General features: G+C 28.2%; 1 protein-coding gene across 10 annotated transcripts in view; it reads left to right on the top strand.

Moving 5' to 3' along the window:
* LOC107447993 (liprin-beta-1) overlaps window positions 1-24,679 on the top strand; it is an 88,162-nt gene that overhangs the window by 42,992 nt on the left and 20,491 nt on the right. For 6 of the 10 annotated variants that reach the window (XM_087155212.1, XM_071187508.2, XM_071187507.2 and 3 more), the window contains 4 exons: window positions 18,393-18,473; window positions 18,578-18,691; window positions 20,893-21,024; window positions 23,412-23,517. In XM_087155212.1, coding sequence (XP_087011338.1) covers window positions 18,393-18,473; window positions 18,578-18,691; window positions 20,893-21,024; window positions 23,412-23,517 — 433 coding nt within the window. Of the gene's footprint in view, window positions 1-9,223; window positions 10,626-18,392; window positions 18,474-18,577; window positions 18,692-20,892; window positions 21,025-23,411; window positions 23,518-24,679 lie in introns of those variants that run through there. The other 4 variants (XM_016063062.3, XM_016063061.3, XM_016063060.3 and 1 more) reach the window with 1 other exon arrangement.

Genomic DNA, 24,679 nt, shown 5'->3' with positions numbered 1-24,679 from the left:
ATTAGTTTTCACAGTTTCTGTAAAAAGTATGTTAGCCTTCTTGCCACATTTTTTTATTTATTTTTATTAAAATGAGTTCGGAAATTGCGTATTTCTTATAGCATTTTTTTAAAATCAGATGACTCTAAAATTGGCACGGCTTCGCAATCTTCTTACAAATTTCAATTTTTAGTATTTCCTGCTAAACAAAATAAGGCATTTTCCTGATAACAAATTATACTACAATAATATCTTGGGAATCGTGCCAAAGTAAAAAATTAAACAAAATAGTTTAGTATATTGTCAGGAAAAAAATCTATTTGGTATCATAAAGAAAGAGTAAAATATATAATGAAATAATAAGTTAATCACTCGTGGTCAGATAATTAAAAATTTAATTTCACAACTAAGATGTTAGAACGACATTTAGGATACTGAGATATTTTAAGACGCTTAAAAATTTTGGCTACGAATTCGACAGCTTTTTATGTTCGGTATCTTCATACTCTTTGTAGTGACTTAAAATACATCAACGCTATTTTAGATAATCTATGTTGAATTCACGAGAAACAAAAAAAAAAGACAATCAATAATTTATACTCTTTTTTTTTTAAAAAAAAATAGTATACTTAGTAAATAATCAGCTGTTTTGCATTAAATAATTTTAAACAGCGGAATGTTTTTAATTTCTTTACAAGATTTTATTCTTAGCTAGCAGACAATAATTCTTTTCAAGAAAAATGACTATAATTTAGAAAGGAACTTTACTTTAAAGAAAACCTAAATTAAAGAACTGAAAAAATTGATTAGTATATTAATGAAGAAATAATAAACGTAAAAGGGTAAAGAATAAGATTCTTAAAAATGTCAAAATTTACTTAAATAATAGGTTAAATAGTTCTGCGAAACACTTGTGAAACACTTCCGAAAATTTCTTTTAAGATTAAGACGATATAGGGTAAACCAATAAGTGATGGAACACACCCCAGTGAAGAAACATTTCATAGATATTTTTTAAAGATAAGATTTTAAACGTTTTAATTTAGATTGATTGGTAACAGTAGCTTACTACCTAACAATAGGAAGTCATCTAACAATGCATTGAGTTACCTGGTCTTAGAGTCTTCTCTGGAAAAAGTTTTGAATTTGTTAGTATCTGGTCAACGCCTTCTTTCTTTGACACAATTATAAGGTCAGTGGTGGTAGTTATCCGTTTAAAGTACAATTAATTGCGTATAATAATGCTTTTTTTCTCATTGTGAAAAATAGAATTCAAAATATGGTTATTGAAGTTACGTTTTATTTATTTCAAGCATCATAACATAAGCAAGTACTGAGATTAGGGGGTGCTTATTAACTGGATTACCAAACGATGAAAAACCAATGAATAAACAAGTGTTCCTTTATTGGGATTTTTTCAAGTAAATGAAAATAAAAGAAAATTTTTAATTTTCCTGTACTTTTAGTCACATTATACATCAAAATTATGTTAAAAGTACAAAAAACAACTTCTAACCAGTGAAGGAACAGGCATGTTTCTTCACTGGGAATAGATTTCCCAGTGAATGAACAGTATGAGTGAAATATGATTTTGCATGGTAGATGATTTCACAATTAGTAGTTCTGTGATATAGAGGACACCTTAAATTCAATTAAATGTTGTATGAATACTTCCTATAACAATTTCATTTCAAAATGCAAATTTAATTGCTAAATTTATTTAAAGAATTATAATAATAATTTATTAATTATTTATCGTTATAAATGTAGTGATTAGTTATTACATCATACCTTAGACACCTTAATAAGCTATGTTTACTGACTAAATATAATAATAAAAGCTTGAATAGAAAATTTCTTTGCAGGACTTTGTGCTAATAATTAGCTAAGTTATTATCTTATTGCGGTCTTTAACGTCCAGACGGGAACTGGTAGGAAAAATTCATTTAAAGACAATCATCCAGGTGAAAAATGGGTGAAGTTTTTTTTAAGGCGACATCCACCGATAACTCAGTGCAATGCGAAGATAATTTCAAAAGGTAAAACTTCCCTTAGAGAATAATATTCGAAATACTGGTTTTAAGAACTTTAGATGAAGTAGCCCTGGCATCCTTTTAGAAAGTGATTGCATTTACAATGCGAACGAAACAAGAGTTGAATACTGCCCTTAAACGGGAAAAATCCTTGACTCTAAAAATTATAAGGATCACAAGTTATTCTTAAGTACCTAGGAAAGAAAAAGTACCTCGATTGGTAGTTTTTCCTTTCTGAAGAATTCTTTGAGATATTACAGAATCAGTCCCTGCTATATATTTCATTGGAAAAAGCGATTCATGAAATGAAACAATGACCGCAGCAACATTTTACAAATATATTGCAAATGTTTCTACCCATGCCTAATTAAAAATGCTATCAAATTCCTTATTTTGCTCGTTTTGGATAGGTATAAATCTCATATTAATTTGAATTTGAGCAAGTTATGTTCATCAAAACAAATTTTCTGGCTTAGTTTTCTACCTAATTCAGGGAAATCTCCCGTTAGATCTTAAAAGAATTGTAAAGCAATATGTCGAGAAAATTTTACATCCATTTTTAAATAAGATTTTGAGGCATCAACTGATGAAATTAAAATGCTTTTATGAAATGCGATATTTTTCCATTCGATGTAAAAAACGTTGACTTTAACAAATGCATGCAAAACAGACACCAAGAGTTAATGAGCAAGACAACTTATCAACAAAATACATGCTTCGAGAGTTACGATGCACTATTTCTTCAGAAGCTTGAGAGGGAAATCTCACAAGTTATGTTGCAAATTTTTAAAGGAACATTGACGACTGAAAAGTTTAATCTCCCAAATAACCAATAGCCTGTGCTTTTCTCAATATTGAAGAATTTATTTAAAAAAAAACATTTGGTTAATCAAATTTTGGCACTGAAGCTGATGCAACTAACATTGATAATGAAAGTATCTTGAAAACTGATTTTGATATAAGTCCTCTTGAGGCATTTTTAGTTGCAAAAACAATTGGTTCCATAAGTAAATGGTAAGTACTGCTGAAGACCCACTAGATATAAGTCAATGAGAGATGAATTTGACTCAAACTTCGAAACTCCTTTTTCTCATTTATTATCCAGTGAGGAATTCTAGAAATGGTATTGGAAAATCAAAAGAAATTTCGAAGATACATTTACATTGGCCAAAAATTTGAAAAAAAGTGGAGGGTTAAATCAAAAGAAAAAAATTACTTTTTTGCATTAACTTCAGAAAAAGAACGAAAATTTAAAGAGATTGAAAGAGCTGAAAAAAAAGTTAAAGGAGAAAATATGACGAAGAGAAAAAAAATACTTGAAAAGATTAAAAAATAGCTTAAAAAATATGGGGAAAAGAGTAAAAAAAAAGTGATCTACACTGGTTATCATAAATTAAGGAAAATTCACAAAAATCGCGATAACTCAAGAAATTACACATGGAATTTTATGAAACTTACCCACAATATACAACACATAGTAAGGTATTAAACAACATAAAAAGAAATTATCAGACATTAATAGTAGTATAGAAATTAGCACATGTATAAAATAAACAAATTGGAAGTATCGGTTTGCAATAGAAAAAGTACCTTTAATATGGAATATGATTGCCTCTAGAAGCAATACAGCACAAACAGCGATGTGTGATGCTTTCAATTATGCGGTCTATCAGTTCAATAGGAAGTGAGAGCCATTGCTCTTGTAAAGCAGTTGCAAGCGTGGCAAGGGTCTGAGGGGGCGGATTGATGGCAGATACACGCCTCCCTAGAGCATCCCAAACGTGCTCGATAGGATTCAAGTCCGGGGATCGAGCTGGCCACTCCATGCGAGTAATTGTTTCCTGTTGAAGATAATCATCAACAATGCGAGCTCTGTGTGGTCTTGCATTATCGTCCTGTAACAGGAAGCAATCACCAATTGCCCCGGCATATGGGCGCACATAAGCATCAAGGATGTTGTCTCGATAAACCTGAGCATTCACGGTTCCCCTTGGAAAGACATGGAGGTATGTGCGCCCTCCTAAGGATATGCCTCCCCAAACACAGACACTGCCTCTTCCGTATGCATCTCTTTCACGGATGTTTGATGGATGATAACGGGTCCCAGGTTCTCTCCATATCAAATAACGTCTACTGTCACTTTCTAGACTAAACCTGGACTCATCCGTAAAGAGAACAGGCCTCCATTGATCTGACGTCCAGTGGACATGTCGTCGGGCCCACTGCAAACGGTCTCTCCTATGGCATGATGTGAGCGGCACGCAAATGGCTGGTCGTCTCGCATACAGACCACCTTCGTGGAGCCTTCTGCGCACAGTTGACGTTGACACCAACCTTCCGGTGGCTGCAGCAAGAGAGGATCTAAGATGTGTCGGAGTAGCGGTTCTATTCCTGCGTGCACTTAATGTCAAATATCGGTCATCGGCACTGGTCGTAACAGTTGGCCGTCCTTGACTGAACCTCCTAGATGCCGAATCTGTGGTTTGAAATTGCCTCCAAAGTCTATGAACCACAGATGGACTCACATTTAGCCATCTGGCCACTTCTGATTGACTCTGCCCTGCCTCTAGTCTCCCGATGGCTCTCCATCGTAGTTCTTCAGGCAAATGATGCCTAGAGGTCATTATTACGAATTGGCTATCTCAGATTTTCAATGTCGCAATCACAGTAAAATTTGTGTGCTTTCTCTCAAACTTGGACTTTTATGCTCCAGGCAGATGACGTAAGCCGAGTGCAGCGCCACTAATTTGCATATTGCAATTTTACTCAGCTACTCTTAGTGGACAACATATGCAAATTTTGCACGGTTTGGCTTACTTTTGAAAGAGTTATCGCTATTTTTGTGATTTTTCCTTAATTTATGATAACCAGTGTAATTATAATAATAATAAAAACATCATCGGATTACGCAATGATAAACATTCATAATTTAGAACGGACTATTAAACTGTGAGAAAAAAAAATGAAATTTTTTTCTTTAAAATTATGTATTCAAACATATTTTACTTTCCATTCCATGACAGAAAAAAAAGTAACATTTTCTACGTTAACTGTGGTTATATGTTGTAATTCCACGAAAAATCTTGTTTTTAGACATTTGTGTAGCCATTGGATTCCTAACGAGCATCAAACATTTTCTAAATTAAGTGTTCATTCACTAGAAAATTTAGTGTTTATTCACTGGTAAGAACTGTTCCTTCACTTGGTTATCTTACTACTTATTGGTTATCTTACTACTTATTATTTAAACCACCAAAAGCTTAAAACAATATTATGTAAGTTATCTAATTTTTTTTTACATAATTTGTATTTAATAACAAATATGTCGACACCATCATTTAGCTAAAATTACAAATTTTGTAATTTTTATGATTTTTTCTTAAATGCAAGCTAAGCTTAAGTGTTCCTTCATTCGTTAATTTACTCTATAAGATGTTGAGAAATTAGCGATGTTGTGAGAGATACTTAAAAAAGTTGACTACCTATTTTTATTAATATTTATAAAATATTTATTCAAGAAATTGATAAACATATTATTCCAAATCTATGCATACGTATGTATATTATTGAAATTGTATTAGTTATTGAAAAACAAAATCAAAAAATAAAAAATAATCACATTAAATAAGCACAATCTGGTGTATAATCATATTCTATCAGAAGATCATATCATATCCTATTTTATAAAACTAGAAATTCCTTGAATAAAGTGTTTTTTATACAAAATGTTTTATTCAAATTTCTTTACTAAATTGCAAATAAATTATTAAGCGACTAAAAAGGAAACATTGTATTTTATAGTTAGAAATAAATAAAAATTAAAAGATTAGCAAACGATTATTAGCGAAAAAAATATGAATGAAATTTTACACTACGCGCGCGAAGTCAAGTTCCTCGCAAGTTTATCACATTTTAATATTAATCGCCCCATTTAATCATTTCCTTATTGTCGCCAAATTATTTTTTTAAAAATAATTAATTTTAATTTTTCTCAGCTTCTAATAAATGAAAACAGTTGAAACTTTAGATTTTTCAATTGAAAAATAAGTAGATTAATATGGTATAAAAAAATTCATACCTTATAATTCAAAATTTTTTCATCCTCACTTTAATTAAATAATAAAAAATAATTAATAATTATTAAAAATTATTTTTTTCATGAAATTATCTTTGGGTAAATGAGTTTTATGAGTGGGTGCAATTTTATTTAAATTGCTTTATCAGTTTTAAAAATATGACTAGAAACGTGAAAAGTGAAATTAACATTAAGGGATACGAACTTTGGATCGCTCTCCTGACCAAACTATGGGGACCATTTTTCCCAGATTGCGGCTACCCCCTATATTTTGAAGGTTAAGAATCCAAATATGTGAAAAAAAATGTATGTTTATTCAGAGAAAGTGCGTTTTTGTGTCTGATTTCGTAACTTAATTAATAGTTAGCACTAATTAATTAGCATATTTGAGGTCACCCCCTGGAACCATTAAGATTGACACTTAGTTCGTGAAAATCCGATCATTAGAACGAAAGTTATTCAGGGTGATTCGTTTTTTTTTTTGCGGACTGTACATACCTTTAAGTCTTGGTTTGCGACGAAACTATAAAAAAAATATATAAATAAATAAAATAAATTGCACTTATAAAGTATTAAAAATATGTTCAAAAAAATTGTGTACCATACAGATCTTATTTTGTTCTTGGTATCCATTCAGCACCTATATTTTTTACAATACACCTGGATATCTGTAGATAATCTTAAAATATTGTTCCAAAATTTGTAACTGAAGATAAGATAATTGAAGAACTGCTGCTGTTTTATCTAATTTTTTTAAACTTTTGCTTAATTTATAACTCAATTTAATGCAAATCACAACTTGAAAAATACGCTATATTTTTCTCAATAATATTAAATCATTTTTTTGTCAAATATCTTATATACTTTTTTTTTAAATTCGATGCAATTATTATTTCAATTTTAATTAATTGAAATAAAATGAAAATACAATATCACCAAAGACCTGAATTTTTTATCGTTTTTGACGAAAAGGTTTTTAACATTACGGTAAGAACCACGGTAAAAACTGATAAAAATCGCCATGCGTCGAAAACTTGTCAACTGTAATTTTAACAATTTATAAGTTTAAAAATAAAATGAATGCGTATATTTTTTTTACAAAAATTTTTTATCCTTTTTTGGTATTTTTAATGCTGGTGAACAAAAATGATCTTCAGAAAAAAACTTTACAACAAAAAAAGTCTTTGCAATATTTAATATAACCAAGCATTTTATGGCAAACTTTACACCCAGTTACCCTTAAAAAATAATAGCTAAAATATGGTGCCTCTCTGTGGCTCTTCATTATTTCTACATCTTGTTTTTATAGATAATTTGTATTTCGATTATTTTAATTTTCTCACGTTGCTTCATCTATTACCGTATGATTTGGTTTTAATGTTCGTTAATTCTTTTTTCCTTGTGCTTCTGAGGCGGGCAGGAAAAAAAATAATTTGTGTGACATTTAATCTTGTGTGATCTTATTTCAGGGAAGTAATATGCTATATTAATGATTCATCATATAACACTACTCTTCAAATATAGATTTTCTAAATAAACTTGCCCCTTTGAGGGTTCAATTCTTCTTTCTTTTCTTTTCTTTTTTTTTTTTTTTTTTTTTTTTTTTTTTTTTTTTTTTTTTGCAAAATGCTTTTATTGAGCAATTAAATGGAGAATTTCATGTTGCAAATTTTAGACAAACCAGAATTTAAAAAATGGCGTTTTATATTTTATCTACGAGAGTGATCACAATTTTTATTTCATTTGAACTTGGGTTGATTTATTTTTAACATTTCGCGTTGAATCCTTGAAACCAAGTGTAAGTATCTTAACATTTTTACACCTAATTTTAAAACTCGTTTACCCAAAGACCATTTCATGTATAAAGTCATTCTTAATAAATTTAGCGCAGTATACCCGCATCCATATCTTGTGCCATTAAACCTTACATTCGATACAGTCCTTAAGTATTTCAATTTCCTTTAAGCTTTCCTTTCTAGATTTTTTTTTCTTCCATTTTAATAGAAATTCTTTTGATAAAAAGGAGGGGGGAAATTGACATTTTTGAAAAACTGATATTCTTTAATTTTTTTAATAAATTTTATTTTCTCTATTTCGTTTGATATATTTTATTTAAAAAAAAAAGGCGCGTAGTTCGATTTCTTTAATATTGGTTTTAACAAAAGTGAAAGAAAAGCTTGTTTTGTACTTTTACTTAACTTACAAAAAGTGCTTATCTGAAACGATACTATCGAAAAATTGAGGAATTATTTAAATTGTTATTCTTTTTATTTATTGTTTTTTTAAATAAGAAGCTCTTTTTTGTGATATTAAAATGTGATACATATCAAATAGTTTCTAAAATGGATTTAATTAAATGTTTAGCTTTTTATATTTGTTTTAGATTATTTAAATATTCAGCAATTTTTATCGTATAATTTAAAATATTTAATATAAATACTCAGTAAGTAAAAGTTAGTACAAAAATTGCAGCGTTAAAGTTCCTTCTATAGCTTTGTATCACGTTTTTTTTTTTTTATTTTATTTATTTATTTTTTATTTATTTATTTATTTATTTTTTTTTTTTTTTTTATTTTTTATTTTTTATTTTTTTTGTCTTGGAATGTTTTAAATTTTTAAGAAGCACTAGATACATACTTCCGGAGTTTTAATAAAGTAGTCTACATTCGTAGACAAATGGAAAGCTTGCCAGTTTTTTTAATGTTTTTAGAGGGGGAAGATTAATAGGATGTGTTGTTTCCAATTTGCCATTTGTTTTTATGTCGAAATAAATTTTTAAAATAAATATTCCCATTCTGTTTATAAATAACTATTTCTGAAAAAAAGTTTTTTTTTTTACATTATTTTTTAAGTTACCGTTACTATTCAAGATAATTTAAAATATTAAAATAAAGTATTTTTATAGTTATTAATATAACTGTATACGCGGTTTAATATGTAACTTTCCACGTTTTGTTACAATTAAAATTATATTGATTTTTTTTTCATTTGTTATTGCGCCATTATCTGTCTTTCCTGTTATAGCTTCCTTTGTAAATAAAAAATAAAGATTAGAATAACGCTGCGTTGATGTTCGTCATTCAAAATTACGTAGGCAGGTTATTTTTAAAGCCTGGGAGAAATATTTGCCAGAGACAGCGAGGGGTTGAAAGCCCTTCACTCTTCCCATCATCTACCCTTCCTCACCCCCATCTCTGTGTTCCAATTTTACAGACACTTTTCGACCCGCGCCCCGCGATATAACTCATCTTCGAACGAAAACGTTATTAAACGAACTATCGGAAAATGAATTTTAGCCAAATAATCATTTGAAGGGTGATGTAGCTGAGTGTTGAGGATGCTTGGTATTCACACAAAGACTCCTCTTTACTCTCTGCGGCATACGTTTTTTAAAGGTCTAGGACGGTAAACCAAAAAAGAAATGTTAAGCTAGTGTGGCGCCGTCCGCGATTGCTGCAGCATCATTTCCTAGTGCTCTCTTTAAAGTGGACTCTACACTGGAGCAATCTTTCGCGCTTCTTTTCAACTGATATTTATAGGCATGAGCGCAATACAACATGTGCCAACTGGAAATAATAATACACCTGTCTTATTCAGATTTGTTTCGTTGTTGGAATTCTTAGTGTTTAAACTTTGAATCATTGGTAATGAAGAATCAACCCACCATGGAGTGTAATTTAGCAGATAAAAACGGATTAAATTCTTCTGTTGGAATTCCGACCGAAAAGCAGAATGGAGATGACACAGAAGATGATGAGGATGACGATCGCAATGATTCCACTGCCGTTACTACTTCAGTTGCTGACCTTTGCTCAGCGTCTCACGAGTTTGAATGGCTGAGTCCAACTTCGCAAGGAATGTCTGCTTATTCTCACCATGAGAAACAAAACGATTCTAATATGTATACAGAATTAAGTACGGAACATCAGCAAGTATTATCTGCTGATGAGTCTGGAATACCGTCTTGCCAAGCTTCACCTGCCCGATCATCTCATCATCGTCACAATAAACCACCAACACCTATTTGGCCGCGAAGATCAGCTGATATGGCTGATCATATTAGAATGACACCTAGTCCATATAATGAGCTTCATGGATGTCGCCGCCATTTGTCGCCAATGCGTTCATCTTGGTGTTGTCCATCTCCTCCACCACATACAGTGTGTGTTCATCATGGGGGAGTATTACCAAGCATGGAATTGGTTCCTTACAATCATGATTGTTGCGGTGGAGATATGAGCTTTGTACCTTATCAAACTTGCTCTTGCCTACCACCTACAGGTTTACCACACTCACCTCGTTACCAAGAATCTCAAACTTGGTGCCATAGTACTTCACCTCATCATGAAATACGTAGAAGGGAGTCTTCCTCACCCTGTGCAATGCACAGGTCTTGTCAAGGCTTTGGTGGATCTCGAAGGTCTCGCTCTTCTAGTTCTCGTAAAAGAGATTGTTCTCCAGCTTTATCACCTCGTTATTCACCTGTGCAAAGTGAACAGGTTGCACATAATCGTCAGTCTAACTCTGATCAATGGCAAGTATGTATAGATCTAAGGTTTATTTATTTAAGTTATTTTTGCATCTGCTGCTTTGTTAACTTGCGCGTTTTATTTGATATTATATCTGTCTTCATAGGTTACGAACCGGAAAAAAATAACTATTACAAATGCATGACAATTTAGAATAGTTAAGATTTTTAAATTTAGTTAAGATTTTTAAATTTAGTTAAGATTTTTAAATTTAGTTAAGATTTTTAAATTTTTAAGTTATGGACTTCTACTTATATATTTATCTTTTTTCCTCTTTGACATGGTTCGATACGCTTACTTAGAATTCGTATTGTTATATATATTTGGTTTTAGCCAATTTCTGTTACTGTACTTTTAAAATCTGCACTTAATGCAATTTCGAAGCACTTCAGGAATTTATTTATTTATATATATATATATATATATATATATATATATATACATTTGTTATATTTATATTTGTTGTCGCAGCATCCAGTTTAGTGCAAAGATGTAGTAGCATTGAGCGAACCATATTAAAATACACTATCTTTCTTTTCTAATATTATAACATAAAAGTCGCTAAAACAAAAAGTCACTCATAATTGGCTAAAAATCAAGAATTCGCCACAACATAAATAAGGAAGATCTAAAAGTAAACGGTTAATTATAAATTTAGTTACATGCATGATATGTTTAGATTTTTATTAATTTACTTCAGGAATTTATTTATTTATATATATATATATATATATATATATATATATATATATATATATATATATATATATATATATATAGGTTCAAAATGAAGATTAAACAAAGGAAAATTACCGACATATGAAAAAATATTTTGCGGATATAATCGTGTGGGCTGATGAAAAGATTATATCTTTTATTTTCCGGATTTTTTAAAAAAATTTTATCCTTTTTTTTTTCCAGTTGTTTGTTATTTTTTATTATTTTTTTCTCCCTCCCCCCCCCCCTTTTTTTCATATGTCTGTAATTTTCCTTTGTTTTATCTTCATTTTGAACCTATTCTGTTTGAGTTCTGTTTACTTGCAGCTTATGCGCAATAAATTATACTTATTGTTTTTCTTAATTTTCTTCGTGTATTTTTGTATTTATTTATTTTGTTTTATATATATATATCTATAAATTATGCTTTATATTACCATTTGCTCTTCACTATGGACTGCTCCATATTGCCCACCTCATAGTATATTTATATTACTTAATTTCTGCTAATATTTCAGTTTAAATAAATTTTTAACTAAAATTTTATTTAATTAAAAACGTGAAGCAATAAGTTAGCAATATTTTATTTGTTTCGTGGTTAGATATTTCAGCAGCATAATGATCTTAAGCACACCTCCAAAATTTTGGCAAGTTGCTTTACAGCTAAAAGGGTTAAATCTTCGAACTAGCCGAATCAATCACCTGATCTGAATCTAATAGAATACCTTTGGGAACTCATCAGAAAAAAAAAAGTTTCAGCATGGAAACATTCTTCAAAGAACAGAATTCACGGAGACATTCTCAATTCACAAAAATATTCTCTTCCACGATCTTCAGCCATATACAGTAAAAATGTGTTAACACTAATGACAAAAAAAAAAAAAAAAAAAAATCTAAAAATAAATAAAATAAAATATAGTGAAATATAAAAGTCAAAGTAGCACCTCATAACCATTTATGTTTTTGTTAGATGCTGGAATAATGTGTTAAACATGATGAAAATCAAGGAATCTTAGCTTGTTCTATACATACATTAGATAAGTAATTTAAAAAACTATAAAAATTAGAAGTTGGTGATGGTCTGTTTTATGTTAAGCATTTTTCAGAGACATGTCTTTACTTTAGATTTGCTCACATTAGTTTTATTTATCCCCTTCCTTCTCGCTCCCGTGAAAATGACAGGGTGAAGTTTCGCCCTCTATTTCTCGCTCCCGTGATATTTCCGAGCTGGAGTGTTCAGTAGTAACGCTCCAATAAAAATAAAACTAATTCATTTCTTTTGCCCGGAAAACATTTTATTTCTCATTTTACACACCAGATGGCAGTACCAGGATATTTTTATGGTAATTGTAGATAGTTAGCTCCAGAAGAGATGAAAATAATCAGAGATGTAGGAAGGAAACTCGGTACTACTGTTCAGATTGTGACGTTGGCCTCTGTATCTCATGCTTTGAAATTTATCACTTAGGAAAAAATTAATAATCTTTATTTATATTATATGTAAGTTTAATAAAATTCTTTTTTAATGCTTAAAACACATATTTTAAGCTAAAAACAAATTAAAAATGAATATGTATATTGTTCATACACATATTTTTATATAAGTTTCAGGGATAAACAAAATAGGCACTTTTATGACCGTTTTCTTGAAAATTAACCGATCGTTAAAGGGTAAAATAAATATTTTGCTTACGCGTAATGATATGTAAACATTAAAAATAGCATATTAATGTTTATTTCCAGTAACACAGATTCACATTAGCAGTTAAACTCAAAATAAAAAACATTTTTGTGAAAAAAAGGTACTATTTTTCATTTGGCTGTAATATAACTAGTATATATGCAATAGAAAATTATATTACAGATATAATTTTTCTTTCTAAAAAACTAGTATTTATTTTTTTTTAAATTTATTTATTTATTTATTTATTTGGAAAAAAAAAGACGTTTAGTTTTAACCAGCCGATCCGACTGATTTATTCACAATTTAAAAAATAACTCAGTAAGATCAAAATTGTGTATTTCAGCAGTGATGCCAGCTGCTCCGCTTTAAAAAAAAAAATATTTAATTGGTTCAGACGTTCATTTTGCCAACTTTCGAAGATTCACCACATGATGATTGTAACAATGTGGCATTTCATATGAACTTTTGAATAATTTATATGAAGTGGTATGCAAATTCAGATTAAATGAAATCCTACGTTAAAACATAAATTTTGCTACTACTAGAAAAATTTATTCTCACTTTGGCATCTCTGGTTCGATATTATTTCTTGTGTCTAAATCCAAAACTGAAAAATAGCACATTAATGTGAGTTTAAAAAATTTTTAATTTTTTATAGAAATAAAATAATCAAATTTTTGGTAAAAAAAGAATTTGTTTTATTTATTTTAAATAACAAAAACGCCTATGCAACGGAAAGTCTGTGTCAAAAAATATATGGATGAAAAATTTCTCATCATTTATTTAATCTAAATAATTTGTAGCATTTATTTTTTTTTAAATTTAATTTATGGAATTAATATTAACTATTATATTTAATTATAGTTTAGATAGAATTAATCTATTTTAATGCTGAAAATAAAACTATTTATGAACACACGTTTTTCATGCGAGCAAAAAAGAAGAAAATAATCGCTGTCACGCCTAAAACGAGAAACTGAACGCTTTGTTTCGAAAAACGTCCGAGAATTTTAGATGATGATGGAAGTTTATTGCGTAAGCAATACGTTTATCGTTTTTAGTGTGACTTAAATAATACTTTATTTATTTTTTATTTATTTATTTGAATTCTCTTCATAAACGCCAATTTAAAAAAAATATATATTATTTTTGTTTCAATATTTTCTTCAAATTAGGTTTTCATCTGTTTGTTTGTTTATATCTGAAAGTGGTCAAAACTTTAATTCGCAATAATTTCTATTTTGCCATTAAATGAATATAAAGCCTGTTTTTAGTGTTCGGGAAATAATTAAAATGTTTATTATGGTGCAGCACAAAGAGCCATTTGAAATTTGAGCACTATAGCGAGTGGCAAAAGTGGTCGAAATTTCGATTTCATAGTTTAGTCCTCGCTAATAAACAAATGGAATTAAAAGTGAGTTAGATAATTTGAAGAAAAAAAAAATTTAAATATTGCCAATTTAAAAAACTTATAACCTTTTTATTAAACTCGTTTGTTCGAAGGTATAGGTAATGCAAACACATATTTTCAATAAATAGTTATTAATTTTTATTGTTAATAATGCAGTGTTACCTGTCTTAAAAAGTCCCTAAAAAGGATTAAATTTAAATATGGTTTTATAGGCCCTAAAATTACCTTATTTTTCTCTCAAAACCTTCGAAAGGTCCTAGTTTTAATTCGAAAAACTCAAATTGCATTTAATTCTTGCTCTTTTTAACATTGTTAGTGGTGTTAAATTTTAACGGTGATTCAAGTTAAATTAAAATTTTCTTCTAATGTATATAAATTAGTTTTTAATATGTGTATCCAATATTAAGAACTCATTTTTCATCGTCGCTGAGTTCACGTTGACGCGCTTTTACGCAGAAACTTCGGCTAATATATCCAAGGGATCCTAAATTTTAAAATGACGATTTTTACGCGCTCAACGTAACTATTATATTTTAACATTTTTTTACTATTATAGTTATGATTATCATTGATATATTTTAATAAAATATAACGGAATAACTCTAATTTTGATTGACGAAAAAACAGTATGACGTCATCCAGTAGGGCAACAAAGGTATAATTAAATGAGAGCGTATTTGTTTTTCCTTAACTATTTTTTTTCTGGCTGAAATAAAATTTAATCGTGCGATTACTCTATAAAAAAATACTTGAAAAATAAAAAATTATTGCGACATGGAAATTTGTAAAGTTGATTCATATGGGTAATCACAGTTCAACGCATTTCATTAGCTCCTTAGTAAATCCATGAAGTTTTTCTATTGCTTTTTCGGCAGAAATTGCTACTAATTTCCACGTGAATGATATGCTTAATACAATATGCGTGCATTTCGAATCACATGTTTAAGTAACCACCTTTTAACGCTCTCACTTTTTTTATTTATTTACTGATTTTTTTTTTTTTTTTTTTGCCGATTTCATCTTAAACAAAGCAGCTTTTTCCATCGTTTTTTCAGCAGCTACTGTTAACTACTACGGAATTGTATATTATTTTTAACAGCTCGATATTTATTATACGGTTTTATTGTGGTTCGTGACACGTATTATGTTATTGAGTTATCACTGTTTGTCGAGCTCAATTTGCATCTATTCCATCGTAAATCCACGTGACTTTATGATAGACTTTTCAGCAAATATTGCTCCGGATTTCTATGTTGTTGTTGTTTGCTTTTTTTCTATCCTATTTTATTACGACTCACAAAATTCAACAATTGAATCAAAGTTTTTATTTGCGAAAATTACACAATAATACGATTATCGCTTAAAAATTAGGAGAGTCAATTTTTTTCCTGCAAAACCGTAATTTCCCTCTTTTTGTGAGTTAATGGGACTCGGACTGAAGATGGTTCAACCCTCGTTTTCCCTACCCTTTGTTTTATGTTTTAAAACACAGTTTGAAGTGTAAATTTATTTTATTTTGTATAGAACTTTGTTACAAAATTTAAATTTTTTAAACTTAGTTTGCACGATCAATATTTTTTCTTTTTTTTTTTAATGTGGATTTATTTTAATAAACTAAAAAACAATTGAAATCAATATTATTATTCATTTTAATTTTTCTGATACAGACTTTTTTTTCAATAAATGTTTTTAATGATTTTTTTAATAAAATTTATTTTTATATTCTTTCTTTTGGTAGTGAACTTATTTCAACACATAATGTAGTAATCGACAATATTTCCTATTTAAATCTGTGAATCTACAAAGTGCAACATTCATATATTTTACAGCACACTCAGCACATAAATTTTAGACTTTCTTCAAAAAACGGCAGATCAATACAGAAGTTTCTGATACTGGACTAGTGACTATCATAAAAATTGCACCTCACACTTTATTTCTGTGTTGCAATTTTCTTTTCTTTTTTTTTAAAAAAAAAAGGCAGTCAATGATAAGTGTTTACTTTATTGAAATATTTGCGTTATAAGTAATGATGCAATGAGCACGTACAGAATTTATTGAAAAACTTGCTCCCAGGAGCATTTAATTTTTTGAGGATTATATTTCTTACCACTAACCATCTTTAAAACAACACCACGCACTTTGCTTCAGAGCTTTAAATTCTTAAAAAAAAAAGGCAGTAAAGAACTCAGTTCTTATTTTGGTGTATAAAAGGCCATATGATTTAATGAACAGTTAGAAAAAGCATTAAAAATTTTTGTAAACCGGAACTTGTAATTTTTTGAGATAATTATTGACATTAGAGAGATTTTGCATATTATAGCATTGCATAGCACCCTAAACCTTAATGCTACATCTATTTTCACCACAGGATGCTTCTGGGTGTGCAAAAATGGTGTTACTAAGTGTTAGTGTTGACAAAGTAATACAGTGAAACCAGTTGAGTTGACCGCTATTATCAAGAACCAAATTTATCCTATAAAAAAGTAGAAAAACCTTTGTTGCTTGACCACCTGATCTTGTATATTGACCACTGGAATAAATCAAATTTGTCTATAGGTGTTTTTAATGCTATTCTTTGAAAGTAAAAAACCTTCATTAGTTGACTGGAAAAAATATATATTTTAGAAATTTTTTTCAACCATTTACTTTTTTAATAAAATTTTACTGAATTAGTGAAATTGTATAGAAAGCTAACCTAAACCTGTGTGTGATTTAACCATATTTGAAAATATTGAGGACTTTTTTATGACAAATGAATATAACAAAATATATTTTGTGTAAATATAATTTATGCTTTCCAATTGCAAATATATTCTTGTATATTGATATTTTTAGTTAAATAACTGGCATGCATAACTAACTAATTATGTGTATCGTTTTATTTCAATTGATCAGTTTAATACTAAATTAAATAAACTGTTGTTCTTTTTGTAATCTTATTTCTTAAGATATCTGGATTATTTAATAAATAAAATTTTAAAGTTATGTTAAAAAATTAAATTTTACTTTTATTTTTCTTATGGTTGATAATGTATAAGAAATATATGAATAACTTGAGCAACAATATGATAATTAGTCATAGCCAGTATTTTCTATAGGGAAAATTTCTTAAGATATGATTTTAAAAAAAAGTAAAAATGACTCTATAAGTATCCCCCTCTATAAATAAAACACCTTTCATGTTGACCAGTACAATATTGCATCACAAGTGATCAACTTACACAGGTTTCACTATACTTTCACCTAATGCTATTGTTCACAGTTATTCAAACAATGATTTTTTATTTTATGCAATATTTGAATTTTTTTTTTATTGAAATACTAAAATGTAAGCAAATTTGCCTGTTCAATCTTGCCTTCTATCATCACTAAATCTAAAGCAATTTATTAATATTGTTTAATTGCACTTTAAGCAATTTAAATAGAAATTAATGCTTTAAAAATGTAAAATAAAATCGTTACTCAAAATTTTATTTGATTGTTTTCTAATTTTGAGTAAAAAAATTACCCTTTTATTGTTTGTAAAATAAAATTGCACCCTAAACTTAATTTGTTTATTAAATCAATTATTTTACTAGACTCTAAATTTTTATACAAGTGTACTTCAAATGACAATAGTGATATTTTCAGAAGTTAAAATAAAAAGATATTTCTTACCTATCACAAAAATAATTTTTAAAATTTTTACTCAATTTTGATGTCTTTTCTTATTTTTTACTTACATTATCTTTTTTTATCAACTAAAGTTTCAAATGCTTTTGTCTATTTATTTATTTATTTTGATATAGTAACTGAAACTTCAGATCTAATAGATGAAGAAGAAAACATAAAATTAAGGCCTTGCTCCAATTGAAATAATCTTTTGTTGAGCTAGCTACGTAATCTAGTATTAGGCATATAGTATATGAAAATATTTACAATAGGTATGAGTACAATTCATGTTTGTATTTTTCTTCTTCAGGTTCCTCTGCAATCAGAAGATGTAAATAATTTACACAAGGTTCAAGAACTCGAAAGTGACAAAAAAAATTTAATATTACAGGCATGTGCATCAGATTATTTTTATAACAATTTGTTAGTTATTATTATAATATGTCAGCTTTTAAACACTCCATGTATTACTAAATTTGTTTTGTTATTGTTTAGGCTAGTGTTTTAGCAGACCAAGTTGAAGCCCAAGCTGATAAAATAAGCGAGCTTGAAAGAGCTCTGAGTCAAAAAAAGGATGATTTAAATCAACTGGAGCATAATTTGCACCAAGTATGAATGCTTTTTTATTTTTGTAGTTAATTTTTAGAAGGGCGGGGGGAAGCAAATGAAATATATTTTTAGATATTATAAACTACTAAGCATTCACCACCTCGCCAAATGCAATAAAAACGTACATTCTGCGAAACAAACTACGTTTTGACGAAGATATTGGGGAACGACTTTTTAGATCAGCAAAAGAAAGATAGATTTCCCTTGATCCTGAAAATTACGTAAATATGAATTTTTTCTGAACAAATCTTCTAATTTTGTTCTATTACAGTAATTTGGGTTAGATACATCACATAACTAATTAGAATTATATGAAGCCCAGATCATCGAAGCAACAAGAGAGATTATGTAAGCATAAAAAACCCGTAAAATTTAGATTAGCATGTTCGAATTTGAGACACGCTATTGCTGAACGAAACTTCTTTGTACTATTTGTGTCAATTAAGTAGTAGCAAGATGCATATTATGATCCTACTATTTTTTTTCAGAAAATATGTTTTCTTGTGACAATAATACTTTGTTTACTAAAATAAACTTATTGCAAAATTTCAAAACTGAAATAGTTGATAAAATAAGAAAATTTGACTTTGATTTTATCTTTATAGATTATCACTTTTCAATGATAAATACAGTAAAACCACCTGCACTTGACTGGCAATGAACGTGGTAAACTCCCGTCTAAATTTCGATTAAAAAAATTTCTGTGCCTAGTAAAAAGAACCATAAATCAGAATTAAATTATTCAAATAACATATATCCTACAACGACTCTGTTTTTTTTTTTTTTAATTATTACATCACGACAATAAAATATAAGCGAGACAATTAAAATTCTTATATTGAAAAATAAGACTTGAATGAAACGTTTTATTTAAAATTTATATGTATTTAAAAGAGATTTGTAATCTAATAAACACAAAATGTTCTTTTAGGTTTCTCCCTATATTACTGATCAAGTCTTAGAAGTTATTAAAAATTAACCACAACCTATTCTTATTTATTTTTCTCAAATATCGGAAAACATCTCTACATTTTTCATCCTACCTCCCATTCATTGATCATTTACTCCTCCCTAACTGTAAAATGACTGTAGTTTTAATTTTATAAAATGGTAAAAGTTATGAAATAGTAGTTATAAAATAGTTGTGTAGTATTTATAAAATTGTAAATTTAAAGTAAATATGTATTTTGATTTGAAGTTTTCAATGGGAAAAAAATAATCATAAAAAATTGTTAAGATTTGCCTGTGGCTAATACTTTTGAAATTTTGGCTAATACTTTTGATACTTGGCTAATTTACTGCTAATAATTAAGTCCTTAATGCAGACTTTATATATGTTATATATTTACAGAAAGACAGCAATATATTACTCAGTAATTTATCAAGATAAATTAAACTTATTTATGCTTTGCTTTTTTAGACACTTGATGATTCAAAAACAAGTTTAGCAGTAAAATAATATGTATCATTTCTCGTTGTATGTCGAAAAAGAATGTTAAACTTTTATATGAGTGTCGAAAGAAATTTTTTAAAATCTAAAACTTCAGTGTTTATTTTTACTTTTAAAAATAATAATAATAATTTAAAGCTCATTGAGATTTTATAATTACTGTTATGTATGTATTAAATGTAAAAGCATTCGTAAATAATAAGCATGCAAAATTGAAGTTAAAAATTAAACAAAGTAATGTAATTTAAAAGTGTAATTAATGTAAGTTAAAAAAATTTAATGTGTTTTGGTCACAAAAATAACAGATTTATTCATATTGTTGATAAATTTTCATTTTTGGAATTAGGATATTTTTAAACAGCATTTGAGTTTTGTAAGAAAGTATAAAAACATTGCTTATACAAGGTTTAGATGAAATCCAAAAAGCCTTCTTAAATTGATTATCAAATGAGAAATTCTAAACTCACACATCATATTAATTGATATATGTTGCAGAAATATATTCAAATGTAAATGTAATGTAAAACTCATAAATATTAAGTATTCTGTGGATAGAAGTTGTATTTTAGTGAGCCAACTAAATTTCAATGCAAGATTTTAAAACAAAACATTAAATAAAATCAAAAATATTTCTTGAAAAGAGAAAATTCAAAAGAAATTCAGCAGAAACAAATTTGAAGGCTACATGTAAGCTCTTGTATATTTACTTTACTAAGAATAATATCCTAACTTTTTTTTAACTATGTTTCAGGAAGTCTTAGCTCGATCTGCTGTTGAAAATAGCAAACTTGAACTAATTACTGAACTTTCTAATCTGAGATTAAGGCTTACTGCTGCTGAAAGAGACCGTAAAGAGAGTGATGAAAAATGCAGAAAATTAGAAGTAATTTTTAGTTTGTTTTTATTGTGTTTTTTAAAGAAAAGTTTTTTTTATATTGCTTTAAAATGGTTATAAAAATTTAAATATAGCAATTGTTACTTTAATTTTTAAGCCTGATTTTTAATCTTAAAATAATTATCTCTCATATTCTTAAACTAGTAAATTTTAAAAATTTTATAGGAGGAGTTTTGTGCCTTGGGACATTAACAACTTTAGAATTATTTTTATATCTTATTATGACCTTAAATAATCAATAACAGCAGAGCAAAATTTGCACCCAGTGGAATGAACTAATGTATTAAAGAAAGAAAAATAATCTCTTAGAATGAAAGAGAGAAAATTACTTTAATTAAAATTAATTTTCATTTTCTGATTATGAATTATGAAACTATTCAGCTGAATTTCATTTAGAGATTAAAGAGATTTTTAATGTTTTAGTTATGAGAGAAAATTATAGTTCATTTAAATTTACAATTTTTATTTTATTTAAAGTTGATGATTTTACGATAGGAAAGCAAAGCATGCTGTACCTTGAGATATGTCCTAAGATACAATTTATACATAGTTTTTATTTGTTTCAATATCTTTAGGAATGTGTTCTAATATTTTAAATGCATTTAATGTTATATGCTGTATGTATATTTCAGTTTAATGTATTTTATAATATTTTTTTTATTTATCTTATTTACATATTATGAATTTGTTAGTAGTGAACTTGTTCTCCAACATTAAACTTTAATCTGTGCATTTTAGTTTACTAATTTATTTTCTGATGCAGTTCTCTTCTTTCTCCTTCAACCAAATTAAATTCCTTAATTTAAGTAGCGTCCCGCAGTGGACTGATCGTTAAGACACAGTTTGCAGCAGATCACCGAAGTCAAGCATCACTGGCTGCGGTCAGTGTACGGGTGGGTGACTACTTGCATCAGTCTGCGTAGGGACCGAGGGTGTGCGGTATTGGTCCTCGTTAAACTGTTCTACCGTAAAGTGCTCGACTTCGCGTGCAGGTCGTTGGGCTACAGCAGCAGGGCTGCCATCCCCTCTGCAGAGGATCAAAATTGTGATGGCTTGTCTTCGGATCATCCTCAGGGATGTTTCCCAGACCGTCGCCAATAGCCCATTGTGCAGCTCTAGTGCGACCTAAAGTAACTACAACAACAAATTAATTTAAGTAACTATTAATAAATATTCCATTTAATTTAAAACACTTTTAAAAGTTTCAGCTATGTTCTTCTACCACTAAGAAATAATAATTTCTGCATTATTAATATTCACCATTCTTGTTGCAATAAATTCTAAAGGAACTTATACTAAAGAGCCAAATCACTATAACCACCTACTCAATATCATGTTATACCACCTTTTCCTTAAAAAAACTGCAACTTTCCTTGGAGCGGATATTGCAAGTTTGTGCTAGATAACTGGAGACAGATTGTACCAAATGTCTAAGCAGCGGTCATGCTAAGTCGAGATATTCTGGCATGGTGGTATTTTATTTCTGAGCTGCTTTTCTATAACTTCCTAATTGTGCTTATTGATTGGAATTCATCATTATACTCTCTGAACCACTCCAACAGAGTATAAGCCTAGTGAATTTAGGCATTGTCTAGCTGGAAGACTCTATTTCCAGTTGAAAAAAACAGATGCCAAGTATGAGTATCATGAAAGAATGCAGCAATTTTTGCAAAAAAAATTTTTGGGGTATTATTTTTGTCCAGTGGACCATTTTACGATTAAATGTTCGCGTCATATTTTTCAATTTCAATGTATTTGATTCAATATAGTGTATCCAATGTTAATTCTGTCGCTAAGTTTCACTTTATTGTTTAAATTGGGGTTGGGAGATTTTAGATGTGAGACAAACTTTGGCAGTTGTAGCGATGAGCTTTATGCTTTGAAAATGAATATTTTTTCTCAATTACTTCATTTTAAGCCATAGAGATAACAGCTAAAACTGTCTTAATATGCCATGTCTCTAATATGTCTTTGAGTTATTGTTAGGCCATGATACAGCTTGGACTATATTGCTGTTGAGTAAATATGTTGTAATATTTAGTACCAAATGGAGCTCAAAATATCACATTATTTTAGATTGTTTTATAGATAATAAATAAAAAGTGTCTAATTTTTTGAAAAATATCTTTTGATTGGTATGTTTCATTTGGATTTTAAAAGTTTCTCAGAATTTGGCCTTCAGAATAGCTTTTATGAAGTCAGATGCAATGGTATTAACTTTATTTTTATTTCAATACTAAATCAGGTTTGGGTAATTTTTACTGATTTGAATTTAATTTTAAAAAATGTCTGTTTTGTTTGCTTAAATTTTAGATCTTCATTTAATTTTTAATTACAATTCTGTATACATTTGTAAATGTATGTTTTGGTTTTAGAGTGAAATTTATGCTACTAAGGCACGTCTTATTGAATTAGAGACTGAGTATGCTCTTTTAAAAGGAAGAATACCAAAAAATGGACCCACTATCTCTATTGATGACAGTAAGTAGTAATTGTGTTTAAAATTTATGTTTTTTAGATTTGTATATTGCAATTGAAAATCATAATATTAAAATTCAAAAGCATTGAAAAAATATTTTAAATTGCATGTACATTCATTGTATTTTTTGCTCTAAAATTTAATGTTCCTTAATATCATGTATGTAACAAATTTTTAAAAACTAAGAAATCCTTTCTCTTTTTGCTCTTGTCAAATCTTGAACAGTTGCCATTGTGCATTTAAGCTCTTTTTTGTACTTCATACCTATTTATTAATTTGTGTTTACCAATAAAAGTTACACTCAAATATTTATTTATTTATTTTGAAAAGCTTGTGTTTTTTTGTTAAAAAAGTCAAACTTTAGGATATTTTTATAAAATTGATTATTTTTGTATTATTTAATGTAGTTTTATACAAAATTTTAATTTTTTTTTAGTAGTTTACATTTTATTTCGGTTTTAGTTATCTGTATTTTCCTAAATAAATGTATACATTTATATCTAAATTATTTGTACAAATATTATTTATAGTTTTCTGAGTAGTATTTTAATTTAAGGATAGGGTTATTTAAAAAAAAAGAAATATTTCTTTGCAAAATATTAATTTAAAAATGCTAATTTAAAAAATTATTTCACCTATTACTTTCTTTGAATATTGATTCATAGTAAATTTGGAAATTAATTTCGCTTTGAATACCTCCCATAATGCAATAATTTCTTAAACTGTAAAATTTAATAATAAAATAATAACTAATATTTTACACTTAAGTTATCAAAATGTAAAGAATGAACAAATTACTTTGTTATAAAATGTTACACTATTGAAAATTCATAAGGCTTTATCTTTTTCGAAATTCATAAGTCTTTATCTTTTAAGGTTTTCAATTATGAAAACCTTATATTTCAAAGTACACTTCCAGTTAAAAATGTTGAAAAAGCTTTATAAAATTTTTTAATTGTATACAACTTTTTATTAAACTGCATATGATACTTTATTGAATTGTTTATAATGTGGTATTAAATTTTGTATAATTCTAAATTAATTTATAAATCAAGATTGATTGTAAAAAAAATTCTCAATTGAAAATTTAGTTTTTTTTCCAAAAATTAAACTAATAATTTTGTGATGACATATATAAAAATAAGATATGCACTAAAAATAATT

This window comes from Parasteatoda tepidariorum, chromosome 11, assembly GCF_982258835.1.
Source record: "Parasteatoda tepidariorum strain Cologne lab strain chromosome 11, Ptep-v5.0, whole genome shotgun sequence".
Taxonomy (NCBI): Eukaryota; Metazoa; Arthropoda; class Arachnida; order Araneae; family Theridiidae; genus Parasteatoda; species Parasteatoda tepidariorum.
Note: the sequence above shows the minus strand (reverse complement) of the source record. Positions and strands in the feature narration are given on the sequence as shown.